Below are 16,856 nucleotides of genomic sequence, written 5' to 3'. Positions count from 1 at the left end.
CTGGCTTCCCACCAAGCAGAAACTGTCATACCTGAAGATTACCTGGTGGACCCTATGGACATGAAGCGCTACAGTGTGGATCCTTCCGATTCTGCCTTTAATTGCATGGGCTCCCTGTATACCATGAGACAGGGCTCTGGAGATGGACGTCTTGCTGGAGGCTCCTCTTCCTCTTGCGGCCATCGTTCTGGTCCAAGATCTTCTGGGGGACCCTCATCTACTGGTTTGAGGCATCAGACGTCCAGCCCAACTAGGAATGGAACCTATCTGGAAGGAAACAGAAGTGGTAACATCATATTTATGATTCCATCTTGATATTAACAGTGTGTGTTATTTTGTTCTCTTGTGGCTGAATCCCACCGTCCTTACTTGCTCCAAACTCCTATCAATGTTAGGTAGGTTTCATATAAGAGCGACAGAATAATAACCCCAGTGGTCAGGTTCCAAACACTGCCAGGTAGAGGAAAGAGTAGCAAACTATGTAGAAGGAGAAATAAAAGCTTCAAATATTGTCCAGTAGAAAACATGAAGGTTTTCTGGTACTCTTATTATTCGATTCAAATGTGTTATTTGTAATGCATATGACAGAACTGGAGTAATTGGTTTTATGGCTCTATACATGTCTTTGAATATCAAGTTATTCATTCCCCAAATTTGACACAGTTCAAAGGTATGTGGGTGCCTATATTTATATAGTGCCATAGGTGTACATGCTGCTGTGCAATGGAGATCCCAACAGCCAGCCGGCAAAATGAAGGCATGATTCGTATAATTAATTATCTCACAAAAGAGGTTATTTCCTCATTGTACTTCATAGCCCATGACCACTCTGCACCTACGAATTGTATCAAATTTTGTCACAAAAGTTTGTTGAGAAAAATGTATACTTTATAAACCCAGGCTGCTTACTGTTCATTGCTCCATTGTCCTCTAAGGGCTCGCTCCTGCTCCCATTGAAGTCAAAAGGAGTTTTTCTATTGAATTCAATAGATATTAGTTGGGCCCTATGTATTTAATGATTTTTTTCCCTTCTAATTTTTTGTTCCATTATTTCACATGGGCTTAAGTTTATGTAGCCTGATCCTTGGCCCCATTAACACTGCTTTCTACTGCTCTGGTTATATAAAGCAGCCTTAAAAACAGTTTTTAGGTGGCAGTTGGAAGATTCTCTCTCTGAAGACGAATTCTCTGGCAGCATAGGGCCAATACTGGGGTATGGATAATTTAAAGAGGCAGCCAGCCAGGGGTAAAGTAAAGCAGCCCCGTGGGACCAGGTAGAGACCTCCTTCAACAGCCAAATGGCCGCAAGTTCAAGGGAAAATGAGGGAAGGGAGTCACAAAAATAGCTTAATGCTACCTGTCAATACACCCCTTTTGAGATGCGCTGATTGCAGTGTAGGGTCTTGGTCATGGTGCAGTAACTACCATGATTGCTCTTCTTTTCTTTTTTTGGAAATCAGAATTACTTTTACTTTTCTCCAGCCTTTTAGCACCTTTCCAGTTATCCACAAGTTTTCAGAAATAATTGTCAATGTTTCATTACATTTGTTAACTAATTCTCTTACCACTCCAGAATCCATATCCTTGCCTTTGTTCACTTTTTCCAAGTATTCCATTAGCTTCTCTTTATCATTAGAGTGATTTTAACAGTGTCTTCCTCCGTTACTAATTATTCAAACTCCATTTATATCTTTTTCATCTTAAAGACAGATTTAACAAAGGAATTCAGTGTCTCAGCCATTTTTAAGTCATTAATGTCTTTCCTTTCCTCCTTTATTAATGAGACCTGTGTCATTCTAGTATTTCTTTTTCTCTTGATAAATTTCTCTTCACCCCTTTGTCTAGCACTAAATTGTAAGGGCAGCAAAAAAGCATAATATTTCCCTTGCAAGCCTTAACTGGCTATGAACATTGCCATGTGGTTGCCTCCCCATTACAGTTTTCAGTAAAATATTGTATTGACATCAGATCTTTGAGAAATACTTCATGATTCCACACTGATCTCTCATCTATTTCCTGCATACTGCATTGCATTGAACTGTAGGCCATTCCTCTTAACTGTAGTGTCTTGTAGGATTTAGCAGTCACCTTCTAAACTGGTGGTGTGAAACACAGACAGTGATCTGTAACATCCTGAACAAACCTTATGGAATTAAGATAAACATTGCTGAATTAGTTAAATCTTATTGAATGATGGTTAAGGCCTTTGGAGTACATTGTATTAAAAAGGCAATAGTGTATGTGGTATTGTGGCTTTGTATGTACCTTCTCTACTTGGGAGAGGAGATCCTGCTATATTTGCTTTGTTATCAAACCTTTGAGGCCTCCCCACCCCCTCCCCAATCAAACTGCTTTCTCTGGGGAGCAAGAGACAAAGAAAGGGTTTTTGGATAAACAGCCTGATTTTATATTGGTTCACGGCCTTCTTCCGGATCCAGCAAATGGGCAGGACCCCTGGTCCACAGATGAGCCCAATCCTTAGGGTAGGGTTGGAAGGACTGGGCCTACTGAGGCTCCATAAGACTGGGTTCTTGTTCAGAGCTGAAGCTGTGATGAATTGTGATCACAAGGAAACCCCTTGGGTAGGGAGTTGAGAGACTGCTCCTGCCAGACTCCATGTTAGGATGATCTCTGGTAAGCTTGTTAGCATGCGTGTGGGTTCTTTTATTGTTTTTCATGTGCTTTTACCCTCATAATAAATAGGCTTGCATAGAAAGAACTGTGTGGTACTTATAACTGTAGAAATCAGCCCTGTTAACCATCCCAGAAAAGAAAGCAAGCAGATGTCCTTGGGAAACCTGTCTCTGCTGGGAATAACACAGTGAGCGCAGGAAACTGTGCGGCCTGGAAATACCCAGGTCAGAAGGGGGAGAGACTCGGATTTCCACCCGGAAAGACAATGGCCTGATCCTGGGTGCTTTTGTTGGACTCATGAAATAAAATTGCCCTGAACTGTGACAGGTGCTTTCTCAAATTGCCTTTGTGTTTCACCTCCACATATCGATAATCCTTGACCTTGGTCTTCTCCTGGGCTATGTGTACACTGCAGCTGAACTGCAATAGAAGGTGGGATTGCAGCTTAGGTAGCCACACTGGCACTAACTTTAGTCTAGTTAGCAGCACTGGCTTCAGCACAGGCTAACACTATGAGTATGTACCCAGGATCTCCACCGTGCTTGTGCAGCCTTTGCTGAAACCTTTGCCACTGCAGCTTCATTGTTGTTTTGAGCTGTGCTAGCGGAATTAAAGCTAGTTGGACAGGTATGCCTACTGGAGCTGCAGTCACACCCTCAATTTCAGTTCAGGTTGCAGTGTAGACATAGACCCATGGTGTTCTGTAATATTGTTTCAAAAACCACTGTGTCACTGTAGCTTTGGGTCCACTCGAGTACCCATTTAAGTGATCCTTCAATGAAGTGATGACTTCAATGGGTGTTGAAATGGGTTCTTTTTGTAGTATCTTTGCCATTCAGCAACTCTCTTCTCAAACACCTAAAGTTACCTTGTGCCCAGCCGGAGTTTATGCACCTAAGGTGTCTTTCCAGCATCCCATCTGTTCCCATTGGGTTCTAACTAGTTGCATGCTTTCCAGAATCTGGACAACACCAGTTAACTGTCCAGGAAGGAGTTTGTTACAATTTTCACAAAACCAATTGCCTTTGAAACCTGCCTGGCTATTTCCCTGAGAATTAGTCAGCTCTTCTGTAGAGGGCAACTGCTGGAGCTAAGCAGATGCAGGAGTGAACGGCAGCAGGTTAGAAAACAAAGCAGGGGAAGGGGAGAAAGAAAAGTTTTAAAAAGTAGCTTGGACCCAGGCACTAGAGACATTTGGTTGTTTTTGAAGTGGGTTGGCAGAACTTCAGGCTGCCACATAAAACACAGGGAGATAGTGAGTCTCTGCCAAAACCGTTTTTTCATGTGACTCATAAGAACAACAAGACCTAGCCAGCCTGGGACTGTGTTCGTTTTTTAGCCAAGAAGGGAAAGGATGAGGTTCCATGTAGCTGATATTTGTTATTTGTACGTGGAGCTAAAAATTGGCAGATCAATCCACAACATAATATTGATATGCTAGGTACTGTCGACACACACAAGAACACAAAGACCCTGCCCAAAACAGCTTACAATCTACAACAATATGAATATTAGTTCCCAGACACATCTCAGATGTTCTAACAGACTGTACTCTTGTAATGAATGGGCTAGTGCGCATATGTATTAATGTCACCTAATTAATCAGTTCAGAACTGCTCAGCTGTGTGTCAGAGGCTCTCTACTGCTAGCTGAGATTCTCCGTTAGTCAAATGATAGAAGCTGGTGGTTTTTGGAGTGGAGATCTGAATTCTACTACCCAGTGTGAAGTTCTGAGTGGCCATGATGTGCTGCATAGTGATAACTGCAAAGTCACAGATGGTCATGGTTTTATTACCATAGAGCACACAGATTTGGGGAAACAGTTATATCCCCTTTCACAATTTGGTTTAATTTTTCCTCTAGATATTTGTGATAGCATCAGTTCTGAAGTACTTTTCCTCGTTAACACTGAAGTTCTTACCATGGTTTTTGCAAAGTATTGTGCATGTTTGCTTAAACTTTGTGTATTTCTTCACACTGATCCTATATTTCAGCTAACCTGCTGCATTTACCTTCACTGGTATTACGAGACTTGTTAATAACAGATTTTCCTGAAATGGTTTCAGGTGCAGCAGGAGTGTAGTTTATTTATTGCCTTCCCAACACAATCAACTGCAAAGGTTTTAGAAATCTGCAATCTCACTAGGACATTTCTGTGTGTTTTTCTTCTCTCTAGAGCTAGTTTACATGCTGCTCAATCATAAGCAAACACAGATGAGTAATTGCTGCATGCTAGAATCTGTTCTTATCCATCTCAGTTTGCATATTTACAAGGCAGTGACAAGAAGGGCTCATTAAACTGAGGAGGCATTAAAAGGGAACAAATTTAGAAGGATTTTTTTAGCTTCAAGCCAACCTTCTTCATTCACTGATTTTTTGTGTGTGTGTGTGTAAAAGAACAAGCATTATTTACCATGAAGGACACTTTAAAAATATATACATATATCATTCAGGGTATGAAATATATACGGATGCATAGCAGAACACATGTTTCAAGTGCAATGCATGGGTTTTAAACTCAATGTTCCCATGATGGAGTCAGGTGAATGGAAGGCTGGCAGCTAATTCTCCACAATTACACTAAAGAAATCTACAGATTGTTGCTTTACGGAGGTACCTCCTGCCATGCGTCCTGCCTCATTTTAGTTCATTGTGCTTCAGTATCTACTAGGGAGTTTGGTGGAATTATTCTGCGGTAGCCCTCGTAGCCTTGGAAACCTCCAGCTTTCTAGAACTTCAAGAGTTTGGAAAAATCTGCCAGGTTTCCTCTTCACCAGGCTTTCTAATTTCAGTAGTTCTCCCTCTCTGACATCCTTCCAGATTTTCTAAATCAGCTTGTGTACCACGTTTTCAAATGCTGATTGCATGCCACTTCTGTACTCTCTACTGGAGCTTGGCCTGCTCTTGAGATTGTTATACCACATATGGAACAGCCATTGCAGATTAAGGAATGTAAAGCTAAATATCAGGGCCCAGCATATAGTTTTGACATTAAAGGCGAGAGCAGGAGCCTATCTTACCATTCACAAAGGTCTAAAAGTACCAGAACTGGTGATGCACAGTGGTAGCTGGAAATTTGAATAGACAGGTCAGCATGAACTACATTTCACCTTTGCTAGCTGTGCCTTCCTAAATTTCACTGTGCCCTTTAAATGTTTGGTCGTAGTAATCCCACTCATCCCCATATTTCTGATGCTTCTGCACTCCCTCTATTCTGTCTTATCCCTTTTTAAAAGTAGGTTATCCAGCCCTTGCTTTTATCCCTATCTGTAATGAGCTTTTAAAAATATTTCATGTTTCCTTGATGTATCTTTGAGAATTCTGGGCCTACTACTTTTGTTTACTTTCCCTTATTATCTGCTCCAAGGCAATGAGGGAATCTTTTAAGACTTCATTGCCACCGCTTTCCTCCGAGGCAAAAAAAATCATTTAGGCCTGCGGCAATATTAAAGTTCATCCATCACTCACTTTGCACTCTTATCTCTCAATGGCTTTAATCTCTCCTGGGCCTGTTTGTTTGTCTCGTATGTATTTAAGGAGCACATTATTTATCTTCCCTTCTTTTGCTATTTTTAATCTCAGTTTCTGCATTATGTTTCTTTAGTATGTTTCAACACCAATTTAGTTTTGGGGCTTTATACCTCTTCATCATCCTCTTCAGGGTGGTTCCAGGCACAGGAGGAAGGCCTGAAGCCTAGAGTCAAAGAAAAGCACAAATGGGGCAGAAAGCCCTTGGTCTTATTCACTCCCTGGTAGTGAGTTGACTTCAGGAGCCAACAGGAGTCTTTTCATTGACTTCAGTGGGCTTTGGTCTCAGAATCCTTGCTGAAAGCCTCCTTGGCACATCCCGTGCTGCTGCTCTTGTGTAGCAACTGTTCCAGGTTTCTGATGTATTTTGCCATGGACTTGTCAAGAATCTGCTGTTTAAAGAAAAGAAGCTTTTCGTCTTCTTCCATATGGAAGAATGGAGAAATGCTTTCTTCTCTCTCCCTTTCAATGCCCAACTTTCCATCTCCCATTCCATTAACTCGATAATTTTTGGCCGCCTGTCAAAAACAGGAAATTGGAACTGACCTAGATTATGCTCTCTAAAAATAATGATTGGTACGGAGCATTCCCATCTCTGTAATCTGAGCATTCATTAACATCTTGATTAATTCTGAAGACAGGATGGCATAAAACACCCATGAGAAATGAGACTTCTTCATTTATCTAAACCCTCTGCTAATTGGGAACACCTTCAGACACAGAAAAGTACAGTTCTTATCATACAACCATCAAACAATTTTGTTTATAATGTAGGAGTCTCCCAGCAAAATGATGTTACCAAATCACCTCGTTTAACTGAAAAATAAAGACCTGCGTGTCGAGCTGAAATTAAAGGTTTTTGTAAATGAAGAAGTTCATTTTTTTTAAGTACTAGACTATATGGTCAGAGTCAAAAGCTTGAAAAATGTTCTAAAACATATGGAAAACCAGATCCTCCTGGACTTGCTTACCAAGACCTAGGTTCAGGATGTTGAGTGCAAATGAATGGTATCCCAGTTTCAACAACCCTCTTACTTCCGTGATTACTTATGTGGGGTGTTTGTACTGCTGCGATAAATCCCATAAAATAAATAGGGCCCAACTGGCTCTAAAACAGGACAGAAAATGTCAGCAAATAGTCTGCTGTAGATGCTGGTGATGACATTAACTCATGTAAGAGAAGCACAGAAACCAAAATTCAGGTTGCAGCAGAGAAGTATAGGGGGAAATGGATTTCAAATATTAATATTTGAAAAAATAAAAATAGTTAATTGTTTTAAAATCAGTGCTCAGTTACTGATTTGGAATTTTAAAGTGATTTTAAATGTCGGGGGCTTTTCAGATCTCCTTGAAGAGTTCTGGCAATATGGTCTCCTTAGAAGGGTCATTTATATTTTATCTTAAAAACCTTAGGTTCAACCTATTGACTGTATCATTGTCAGGGGGTGAATTGAATTCCCTTGTCATTTCAACCTTCTCTTTTCTCCACCCCCTCCCTCCTTTTATTAGTGAAATTGCTAATATTGTTAAAGACTTCCTGCTGTTCTCAGTGGGCCATCTGTTCTCTTCTGCCCTTCCATGGCCTCTCCTGAAGCAATGCACATCTGACAAGAGTCACTGGGCCATACTCGGCTGTCATTTACACTGGTGTAAATCCACAGTAAATGCACTGGGGTTGCTTTATATTTACACTGATGTTATAGAAAGCAGAATTTTACCTGCCATTTTCATTTTCATGCTCATTCAGCACCATGGAGGTTATATAACCCAAAAAGAGCAGTACCACAGTCATAGTCTTCTACAGTTTATAGTATCAGGGTAGAAACTTCCCTTTCAAATTCATTGGGTGCATCTGACGCACTGCCCCGCCGCCTCTCCAGCCTTTTACTCTTGCCAAATTTGGAGTGAAAACGTAAAATCTGCCCTGTCCACCAACAGCCTTCCATTTGAACGGCCAACTGGTTGTTTCTAGATATCTCCACACACATGCTTACATCTGGATTAGACTTAAAGCAAGGCTCCATCTTGATCAAACTGGGTAGAAATTGGTAATGTTTTCAGCTAAGATAATAAGAACCTATTTCTGTCTAGCTGAAACTCTGCCTCCAAAACACATTCTGTTTCTTTCACTTGTCCCTGACAACATATTCTGTGTTACTGATGATCCAATGGTTGGCAGAGATTGTACCATTCGTTTTGCACTCTTTGTCTTCACAGCCTCCTGCCAAAGATTCCAGATGTGCATTGCATTTATTCTGCTAGTGGAGTCCGGAATTGCGTGATTCCAAATGAACATGAATACTAGCAGTTTAACTAGAGGACCTGAAGCTACTCCTTGTCCTATATACCCAAAACAGTGACCTAATAAATGACAGTATAATTATCATGATATTTACATCAAAGCCCAATACAAAGCCCATGAACCAGATTTGCACATCCATGGTATTGTTGCTTATTGGAGTCCATCCTTCATAATGGCAAAAATTTACCTAATTATGTTACACTGTAAGATAATTATGGTGGCAAAAAATTTTACCAATAGGCACATAATGGACATGATGCCGGGATCTAGCTTGGAGGGCCAGATCCTCAGATGGTGCATAGCAGCAGTGCTCCACTGGAGTCCCTGGGATACCAATTTACATGAGCTGCAGATCCAGCCCATTCCATTTGCTCACCTGTGTTATAGAGCTCTCAATGGTCCATGGTATTCTTACAGAGATGATACATTTTTCCAAGCTCAGTATTTCTTTAGACCTCTCAGTCTTCTCTATTCAGCAGGTCGGAGCCTTGCTCATTCTCCTCTTAATTACTCTGGGCTTCCCTAGCCTCCAGTTTTTCAGCTCGTCAGGTATCTCTGATCTCCCCCTGCCTGTTCTATTCGTTTTCTGCTGTGCCTGGTCTCTTACTGTTCGTACCTTCTCTTGTACTCTAACAAAGATAGAAAAGCAGGTTTTATGTGTGTGTGTGTGTGTGTGTGTGCTGCTTCCTGTTAATGTGAAGCTCGTTTTGTGTATATCTAAACAAATGTAAACAGCTTCCCTGTAACCGGACATCCCATAGCTCTTGCAATAGTGAAGCAGCATGAAAGAGGTGGAGGTGGAAGGGAGGGGGGCAGGTTGCATACACGTGGTGACTGAGATTTATAATTCTGCAGAGACTAGGAATAAAAACATAAATGCACTTTCATTCGAATCTGCCTTTATTGCCTTGATTTAAAGCTGCAACAGGCTGAAGTGACTTTAAATCATCCTGGGCTTTTACCATTAAGAAGTCACATGTGCAACGTTCATCTTAGCACATTTTAGTAGCTCTCCAAATAGGCATTCATTGGGGACCTTCCGCTTCGTGAGAGCCTGAGATTAGGAGGATATCAAATAGAGATGCTCCTTTAAGCTGCAGGATAAATCAGAATATCTGAACGCTAAGAGAAAACAATTTGCTAAATCCCCGTTTCATCCTCTAGCCTTTGCACTTGATGGCTAATTCCTTTGTTTAGTGCCGTGGTGTTTTATCTCCAGGTGGGAGGATGGTGTCATCTTGAGCCAATGCCTGCAGATCAGACAGAAATAGCGGCTCTGTTAGGAGTGTGGCAGCTGGCACATTTTTCCTTCCCCAGCAGGAGACTGTGCGTTTCATGTTTTTTAACACAATTCACCAGCTGGGATCGTGTCTCCTAGTGAGCAGTCAAATGCAAAACTGCCAACCTCCCTCACCGCATACCAGCCCAAAGTCCAACACTGTAGCAACCATGTAAGGCTGCCATATTCCAGACTGCTCTCAAAACAAGTTGACTGGTATTAAGTTGTAATATGCTGTTATGGGCTTTTTATATCGATAGCCTCAAGTCCTTCGCCAGAAAGACAAGATGCAGCTCGGCCATCAAGCAAGAATCCATCAACCTGGACTGTCGATGACGTGGTCTGGTTTGTGAAGGATGCAGACCCTCATTCTTTAGGTCCACACGTGGAGCTTTTCAGAAAACATGTACGTAGGAGGCCGTCCATGATGTAACCAGGCTATTTGAGCTATGTCTGCAGGCCACTGACTTTGTCCTGTGAGGCAATGGGCATCCTCAAGGCCTGTTGGCTGCAGGGCGAGTTATTTGTGCTCTGCAGCTTGCAAGATACGGCTGATGTTAAGATCTGACTGTTGGAATTTAGTTCTAAATTAAAAGAACTTCCCAGGTCCAACAGGTGATTCATGCGCCACTTTACCAAGCAAGAGAGAATGGTTTGGTTCCTAGCCCCATTCTCCAGGTCCCCGTGCCAACAGAATGGAAGGAATTGCTCTCCCAGCCTCTCGTGGGGGGCAATGCCTTATGTCATTCCATAGCTAACCCCCTGGGCTGAGAGTTTAAGGCCAAATCTTTGTTAGCTTGAGAACTGTGTTTAAATGAATTTCAGACCTGTGAGTTGTTAACTTAGTTTCCTTGACTGTTACAGATAGCGCATGGCTCTGTAAACCATTTTACAAAAGCATGGTATAAACCAACAGTGGTAGAAAGAAAATTGCCTTGACAGGAGGTTTCACGACTGGTGGTGGGAGATGTAAATCAGGGGAAGCGTGGGAGAGAGGATCCCAGAAGCATGTGCAGACCTTCCCTGCTATTTTTCACCCGGTCCCCAAAAGAAAAGTGTTTAGGAATTCAAGTTAGAAGTCTGCCTAGTGCAAAAATGTCAGGGCATTTCTTGTTTTGTTATTGCATATGGAGTGCATTCTGATGTTATATTGGCTTATACAGCATGGGCTTACTACACTGGAACAACAGTATCTAGATGAACTCCACTGTAGGATTATAAGTGGTGCCAGAGTCCTATGGTATTTGTGACAAAAGAGACCTAGCAAAATGGGCACCAACGTTTTCCCCATCTTCCATTGTGAAGCACCCAGCACCTATGGTGTATGCTTAGAGTCAGTTCCATTGTAAATTATGCAATAGGTCTAAGAACTTGGGTGAGACTACCACACAACTCAATTCAATTGGGCCTTTGAATATATATATCTCTGCAATTTTTCAACCTTCAGAGCTAAACTGGATTAGCATGGAGACCCCAGAGGTGAGAGACAAGTGATTAGTCCATTAACCTTAGCCATATCTTCCTGTATGTTAAATCTTCCTATGAAGCAGGTGCATAATTTACTTTGAAGCACTTAATGTCATTGACAGGCCCAACAAGCACCTGAAATCATTGCTTCAGCAATCAACTAATCTTAGCCATGACACTGCCGTTACAGCAGGTAGATGCAATCAGGAACAAAAGGGGTGGGGGAGGGGAGGGAGGAAAAAATCAAATGAGGACTGTGCTTTCTCTTTCCCTGTTATATTTAAAGTGACCATCAGGGTTTGGGGATTGACTTAAATTTACTGTGCCAAATTCCCCTAAACTGCTGTAGTGAAATGCAATCCCCCTGAGCTAGCCTACTCCCCTGTGTCCGCAGCAGGGAAGGCAGTGGGCGGTAGCATCACTGCTCTCCGTTGGGTTTTTCCCACATAGGAAGGCCACCCTTGCTTGTGGCCAAGATTCAAAAGTGGCTAGTGGAGGGTGTGCACTAAATCAGTGGATCCCCCCCCCCCCCCCACACACACACAGCCTCCTGTACTGTTTTCTGTGCTGCAGCCTCTCCCCAGGAGAGCGGCTGGCTGCACCTGGAGCCCTGAAGCAGGGTCCAGGCTGAAAGGAATCTAGCCCATAATTGATAGGGTCACTGAAGAGACCATCACCCGCACACCTATCTCGCAGTGGCGCGTCTGGCAGCGAGTGTGAGCTGGTTGGCAATGACGGCTCAGCAAGAGGAAAGGAGCGAAAGTGAGAGTTTGGGGGTGGGGGTTGCGGGGGATAGCACATGAGGGAGGAATAGAGGCGAATGAACAAGTAGCAAAATCAAACCAAGAGGGAACAAAGCAATGCAATGGTCTGATAGTTTAATTATGGTCAGTAACTGGCAAATGCACACGTGATGGCGACTAAAACCTTTACGTTAAAGGTAATTAAACCTGTTCATTCAGAATTATAATCTGCCTCTTCCAGTGGTGGATATTGGAACTGTGAGCCCATATCTTTTTCTAGATCTTCTTCATATTGATTATTTTAGCTTTGTTCCAGTTAGCGTACAGCTCTACAGTATTGCTTGGAGAGGGTGACCTTACCGGGAGGGGAAGCCTACATTTCCAGCTTCTGATGTAGGACTAAGAAGTGGGAAGGGGTGGTCTCATTTTGCTTATACAATATAATCTTTTTATACACTCAGGGTCTGCAAACACTCATTACTGAGTATAGTGCTAGCTATTCCGGATAGTCCCAGTGAATCAAACCCCCTCAGGTTTAGTGCTCCTTTCTCACCATGCTGAGAAAGTGTTTGCAGATACAGACCTTACTACAATAACACTTTCCCATTGCAGCTGGAAGCTACACACTAACTCCAAACGCTACCGCAGTCTTGCAGTCCATACCTGAGAAACATGTACTGTTTCTTGCTCCCACACCCTTATAAAAACACTCCAGTATTCTACAGTCCTGGGTCCAAATTACTGTGGGCCAGCCTCAACTAATGTAAGTCAACCTTACTCCCTCGGTTTCAGTGATTTACACCAGCTAAGGATCTGGTCTTGCATCTTCTGATAGTGCTATTGCAGAGTTTTTGGATAAGTACTGTAGAATTCTGCAGTATATTCCTATAAGAACTGACACGGTATTAATAAAGAGAAATCAAGCAAACATTTTTTCTTCAGAGGCACAGAGCTATTGCAGGATATTTAATTAAATATGAATGCTCCCTCTGGCACACTCTAGCCATGTAATTTAATTCTAACCCTTACATACTAATAATGTTAAAGGAAAAAAAGACCCATGTCAACATCTAGGGGAAAAAAAACGGATTTACTCTAATCACTTGACAGTATTTTATTTTACTTCATCCTGAGCTCCAGAAATTTGTTTTTCTTTAGGCTATGCCGATGTTGGTTGTATCCATATTTGAATGCAACATTGATTCTTCCTTTATCTTACCTTCCTAAAATGATAGGAAGGAGAGATAAGGAGAAAGAGTGTGGTGTGTGGGGGCAGGGAGTGGAAATTGACCACCAGCTGCCGATTGAGTTAATCAGAAAGTGACCTTATTGCGGGTCAGCTTCATCACCTAATAAGTGTCCCAATAATGGACAGTGCAAATTAAGTAATGTTTCATTAGTATAACATGGATCAGACAGACAAGATCTGACCATCAAACGGATATGATGCAATATATGGAAGTCATGATAATACTTAGCAGTGGGCTGCCACTTTTTAACTTCAAAGTGCTTTGATGAAACTTTAAAACTTATGAAATTTCAGCCAGCTCTACTCTCAATGAAGCCATTTGAAGATGCATCTGGAAGATGTCTTAGCTTCACTGGAATGTTCTGCTCTCTTGCTTTTTCAGCACTGCTCATGGGTTATATATCTTGATTTCTTTCTCTCTTTTTTTAAACCAGGAGATTGATGGCAATGCTTTATTGTTGCTGAAAAGTGACATGATCATGAAATACTTGGGGCTGAAATTGGGACCAGCATTGAAACTTTGTTACCACATCGATAAACTCAAGCAAGCAAAGTTCTGACATTTCCTTAAACAGTGACCCAATCTCGACATAATCTGAGATAGCAGAGTAAAGGTAACATGTTGCCTTATGGAAATACATCGGTTTGTGAATTGTTTTTTTCCTCTTTTTTAACAAAGACTTTGTCTTTTTTAATACTTGTGCATCTCCACCTTTTTTTAATCCAACGGGGTCTTTTCGGCCCTTCTGTGTTAATAATTTGCCAAAAAGTATATAATTACAATAATTATTTTGTATCATTAATATTGTTATTATGATTATAGTAAGTCCTATTTTTGTAATCATAAATTGGAAATCTGAAACAAATACAGCTTTGACAGATGCTGAGGATTGATGAAGACTATAGAAGAGTCACTCATTAGCAACCCGTCAGCCTCTCGGGTATAATCGGTAACTTGCCATCATCAGGGTTGTAATTATAATGCAGACCCAAGAATAATAACATTATGAGATAAAAGACCTGGACAAGCTCCAGATTAATGCCCTTTGTTTGGTCAGCTATTGTTGTCTTATGGGAACTACCCCACGTCTTGCACTATCTGGAAAACTTGAAATTCTTTAGTTGAAAAAAAGTTTTTCTGAAGACTGAAGTACCTTATTTTCCCACTAGAGGGAATAATCCTAATAAACTTCAGGCTTTAGCTGCTGATGACATGGTGGTTTTCTGTAAGGTGTGCTTGAGCCACCTTGATTTTATATCTAGCATACACACAAATTAGGAACTGCTGCTCCTAGCATGATCAACCCTTCATTGTTCACAGACAACTAATTCAATATTTAGAAACACCAAAACGCAGAACGCGTTCCTGACAGGATGCCACAACCAATTGCATCTCATTAAATCAAAGAGTGGGTGGATAGCTCGCAGAGGGACTGCCATTCTCAGTGGTTTGCCCCCTTGCTTGAGCCATTCTTGTGTGCCATATATTTTGTGGCATGCTTAAAAAAAAGCAAAAGAATGCAGTGGAATTGTTCTCCAAAAGACAGTTGAAACCAGAAGGCAGACTGTACTTTTGCAAATCTGTTGGATCCAAAAGGTAGATATTCTAGATTGATTTCCTGACTGAAGCTGCCACTGTGGGTGATCTTGTTAACTTTCAGCACGTACGCAGATATGTTGAGTTTTAGGACGTAAGTGGATTAAAAATGTCCTGCACCATAAGAAAAAAACCAAAAAAAGATGATTGCCCACAGCCTATGTAGCCATGCCAGGACAAGTATATTTTTTAAAAATAGTAGATTACTTATGGGTTGGATATGCTCTTATTTTCTTCTTTAAAAATGAGATTTATCAAAAGAATACCTCCACCTATTCATCTTAAACAGCATTCTCTTTTAATGGGTGTCCAGGTTTTTAGCGACTGTTTGAGATATTAGGGCTTTATTATAGCTAGGTTCAATCTATCTCAAAGAATGGACTCCTGAACCTATACATAGCAGTGATCAGACAGTACCATCCAACTCTTGTTCATGAAGAATAAAATGTTACCAAAAATGTCTTGTAGAATAAAACTCATTTTTATGTGCTAGATTAGAATAAACCTGCTACAAAAAGATACAAATTCAGGGCCTGATCCTGAAAACGCATATGAAAATGGGTAACTTTAATCTCACGAGTAGTTTTATTGACCTCATTGGGGTTATTCACATGAGTAAAGTTACTTATGTGCTTACATATTTTCAGGATTGGACCCTCAAATGATTGACCAGTTTTCAACAGGTCCTGTATGCTCACTGAAATGCCTTTGAAATGAACACCTGAATAAATGTGTTAAATGAAATTCCTATAATACTAAGTATAAAATATACTAATATCTAGAGGGGTAGCCGTATTAGTCTGTATACAGCAAAAACAACAAGAGTTCTGTTGCACTTCAACACATTTCTGCAGGCATAAGCTGCATCTGACGAAGTGGGTTGCAGCCCATGAAAGCTTATGACTGCAGAAATTTGTTAGTCTTTAAAACGCTACAGGACTCTTGTTGTTTTTACTAATATCTAAACAAACTGACTATTAGAACTCATCTGCATTGCTTTATGTCCAAAATGCACAAAATGAAAATCTGCTCAGTCAGATGTGTGCTGGAGACATAAATGTGTTCACACCAACATGACGATTGTACAGTTCTTTGATCGCTGTTGTATTTATAAAAGTTGAGTCTTTTGCCTACAGAATGTTACTTATCTGATCTGCTTTTAAAGTCAGAGCCCAAAAGAATGTAAAGATCTTGCTATATCTGTAATGTCACACTCAGAAAATCCTAGGACAATCTAGTTTTCTTACATGTTCTTCAATGCCCATCTTTCTTATTTAAAAATAAATAAATAAATAAAACCCTCTGATTTTTAGTTCCTTCCTTCCAAAAACTCACTCCATTGTAATATACTTAATTCCAAACTAGAGCAGGTCAAAAATGTTCCAGTGGAATGTTTTTCCATTGCAAAATGCTATTGCATCAAAATCTAAACTTTCCATGGGAACATATTGATGTTGATACAATTTTGTTTTGTTTTGGAAACACCTCTCCCCCCCGTGTCTCTCCCCCCCCCCCCCCCCCAATGTTTTCCATTATTGAAATATTTCACTTTTGACATTCTTTGGAAGGAACATTTGGAGGTTTTGTTTTCAACACAATTTTGTCATTTGGAAATGTATTTTATTTTATGTTCTATAGAAAGTCTAATTCAAACGAAATGTTTCAATTCACTCAAAAGAATTATTTTCAAATTTCATTTTGCGTGACATTTTAAAATTCAACATTTTGCTCTGATTTGGAACAAAAACAAATGTTAAATATTGGCGTTTCCCACAAAACAGAAGTCCTGGTTCCTCACAGCTCTACTCCTAATACACTTCTTTTCCTCTCTCCCTTCCCCTCCTGTAGCCATTAAAACTGAAGAGCAAATCAGAAGCCTGAGACAACATATATAAACTAGTTAGCAACAATGATATTTTTACAACCAATGTGCTGAAAGACGTTTCATACAACATTGTATGGATTTGTATATAGTCAATGGTGCTATTTTTTTTATATTAAACTTTTAAGTATGACAGACTAATTGAGCCAGGATGTTAAATGTTTTGTCCTTGCTG

General features: G+C 40.8%; 1 protein-coding gene across 2 annotated transcripts in view; it reads left to right on the top strand.

The window, feature by feature from the left end:
* Positions 1-13,762, top strand: part of SCML4 (Scm polycomb group protein like 4) — a 47,430-nt gene extending 33,668 nt beyond the window's left edge. Inside the window, exons 5-7 of one of the 2 annotated variants that reach the window (XM_067546557.1) lie at positions 20-286; positions 10,004-10,149; positions 13,637-13,762. In XM_067546557.1, the coding sequence (XP_067402658.1) occupies positions 20-286; positions 10,004-10,149; positions 13,637-13,762 (539 nt within the window). Of the gene's footprint in view, positions 1-16; positions 287-10,003; positions 10,150-13,636 lie in introns of both variants that reach the window. The other variant, XM_067546558.1, reaches the window with a different exon arrangement.
* The last annotated feature ends 3,094 nt before the right edge of the window (positions 13,763-16,856 follow it).

The sequence above is a fragment of the Emydura macquarii genome, unplaced genomic scaffold (assembly GCF_026122565.2).
Source record: "Emydura macquarii macquarii isolate MOO-44397 ecotype Brisbane River unplaced genomic scaffold, CSIRO-AGI_Emac_v2 contig_1146, whole genome shotgun sequence".
In the NCBI taxonomy this organism is placed as follows: domain Eukaryota; kingdom Metazoa; phylum Chordata; order Testudines; family Chelidae; genus Emydura; species Emydura macquarii.
The sequence above is the reverse complement of the archived record's forward strand: the minus strand, read 5'-3'. Positions and strand labels throughout refer to the sequence as shown.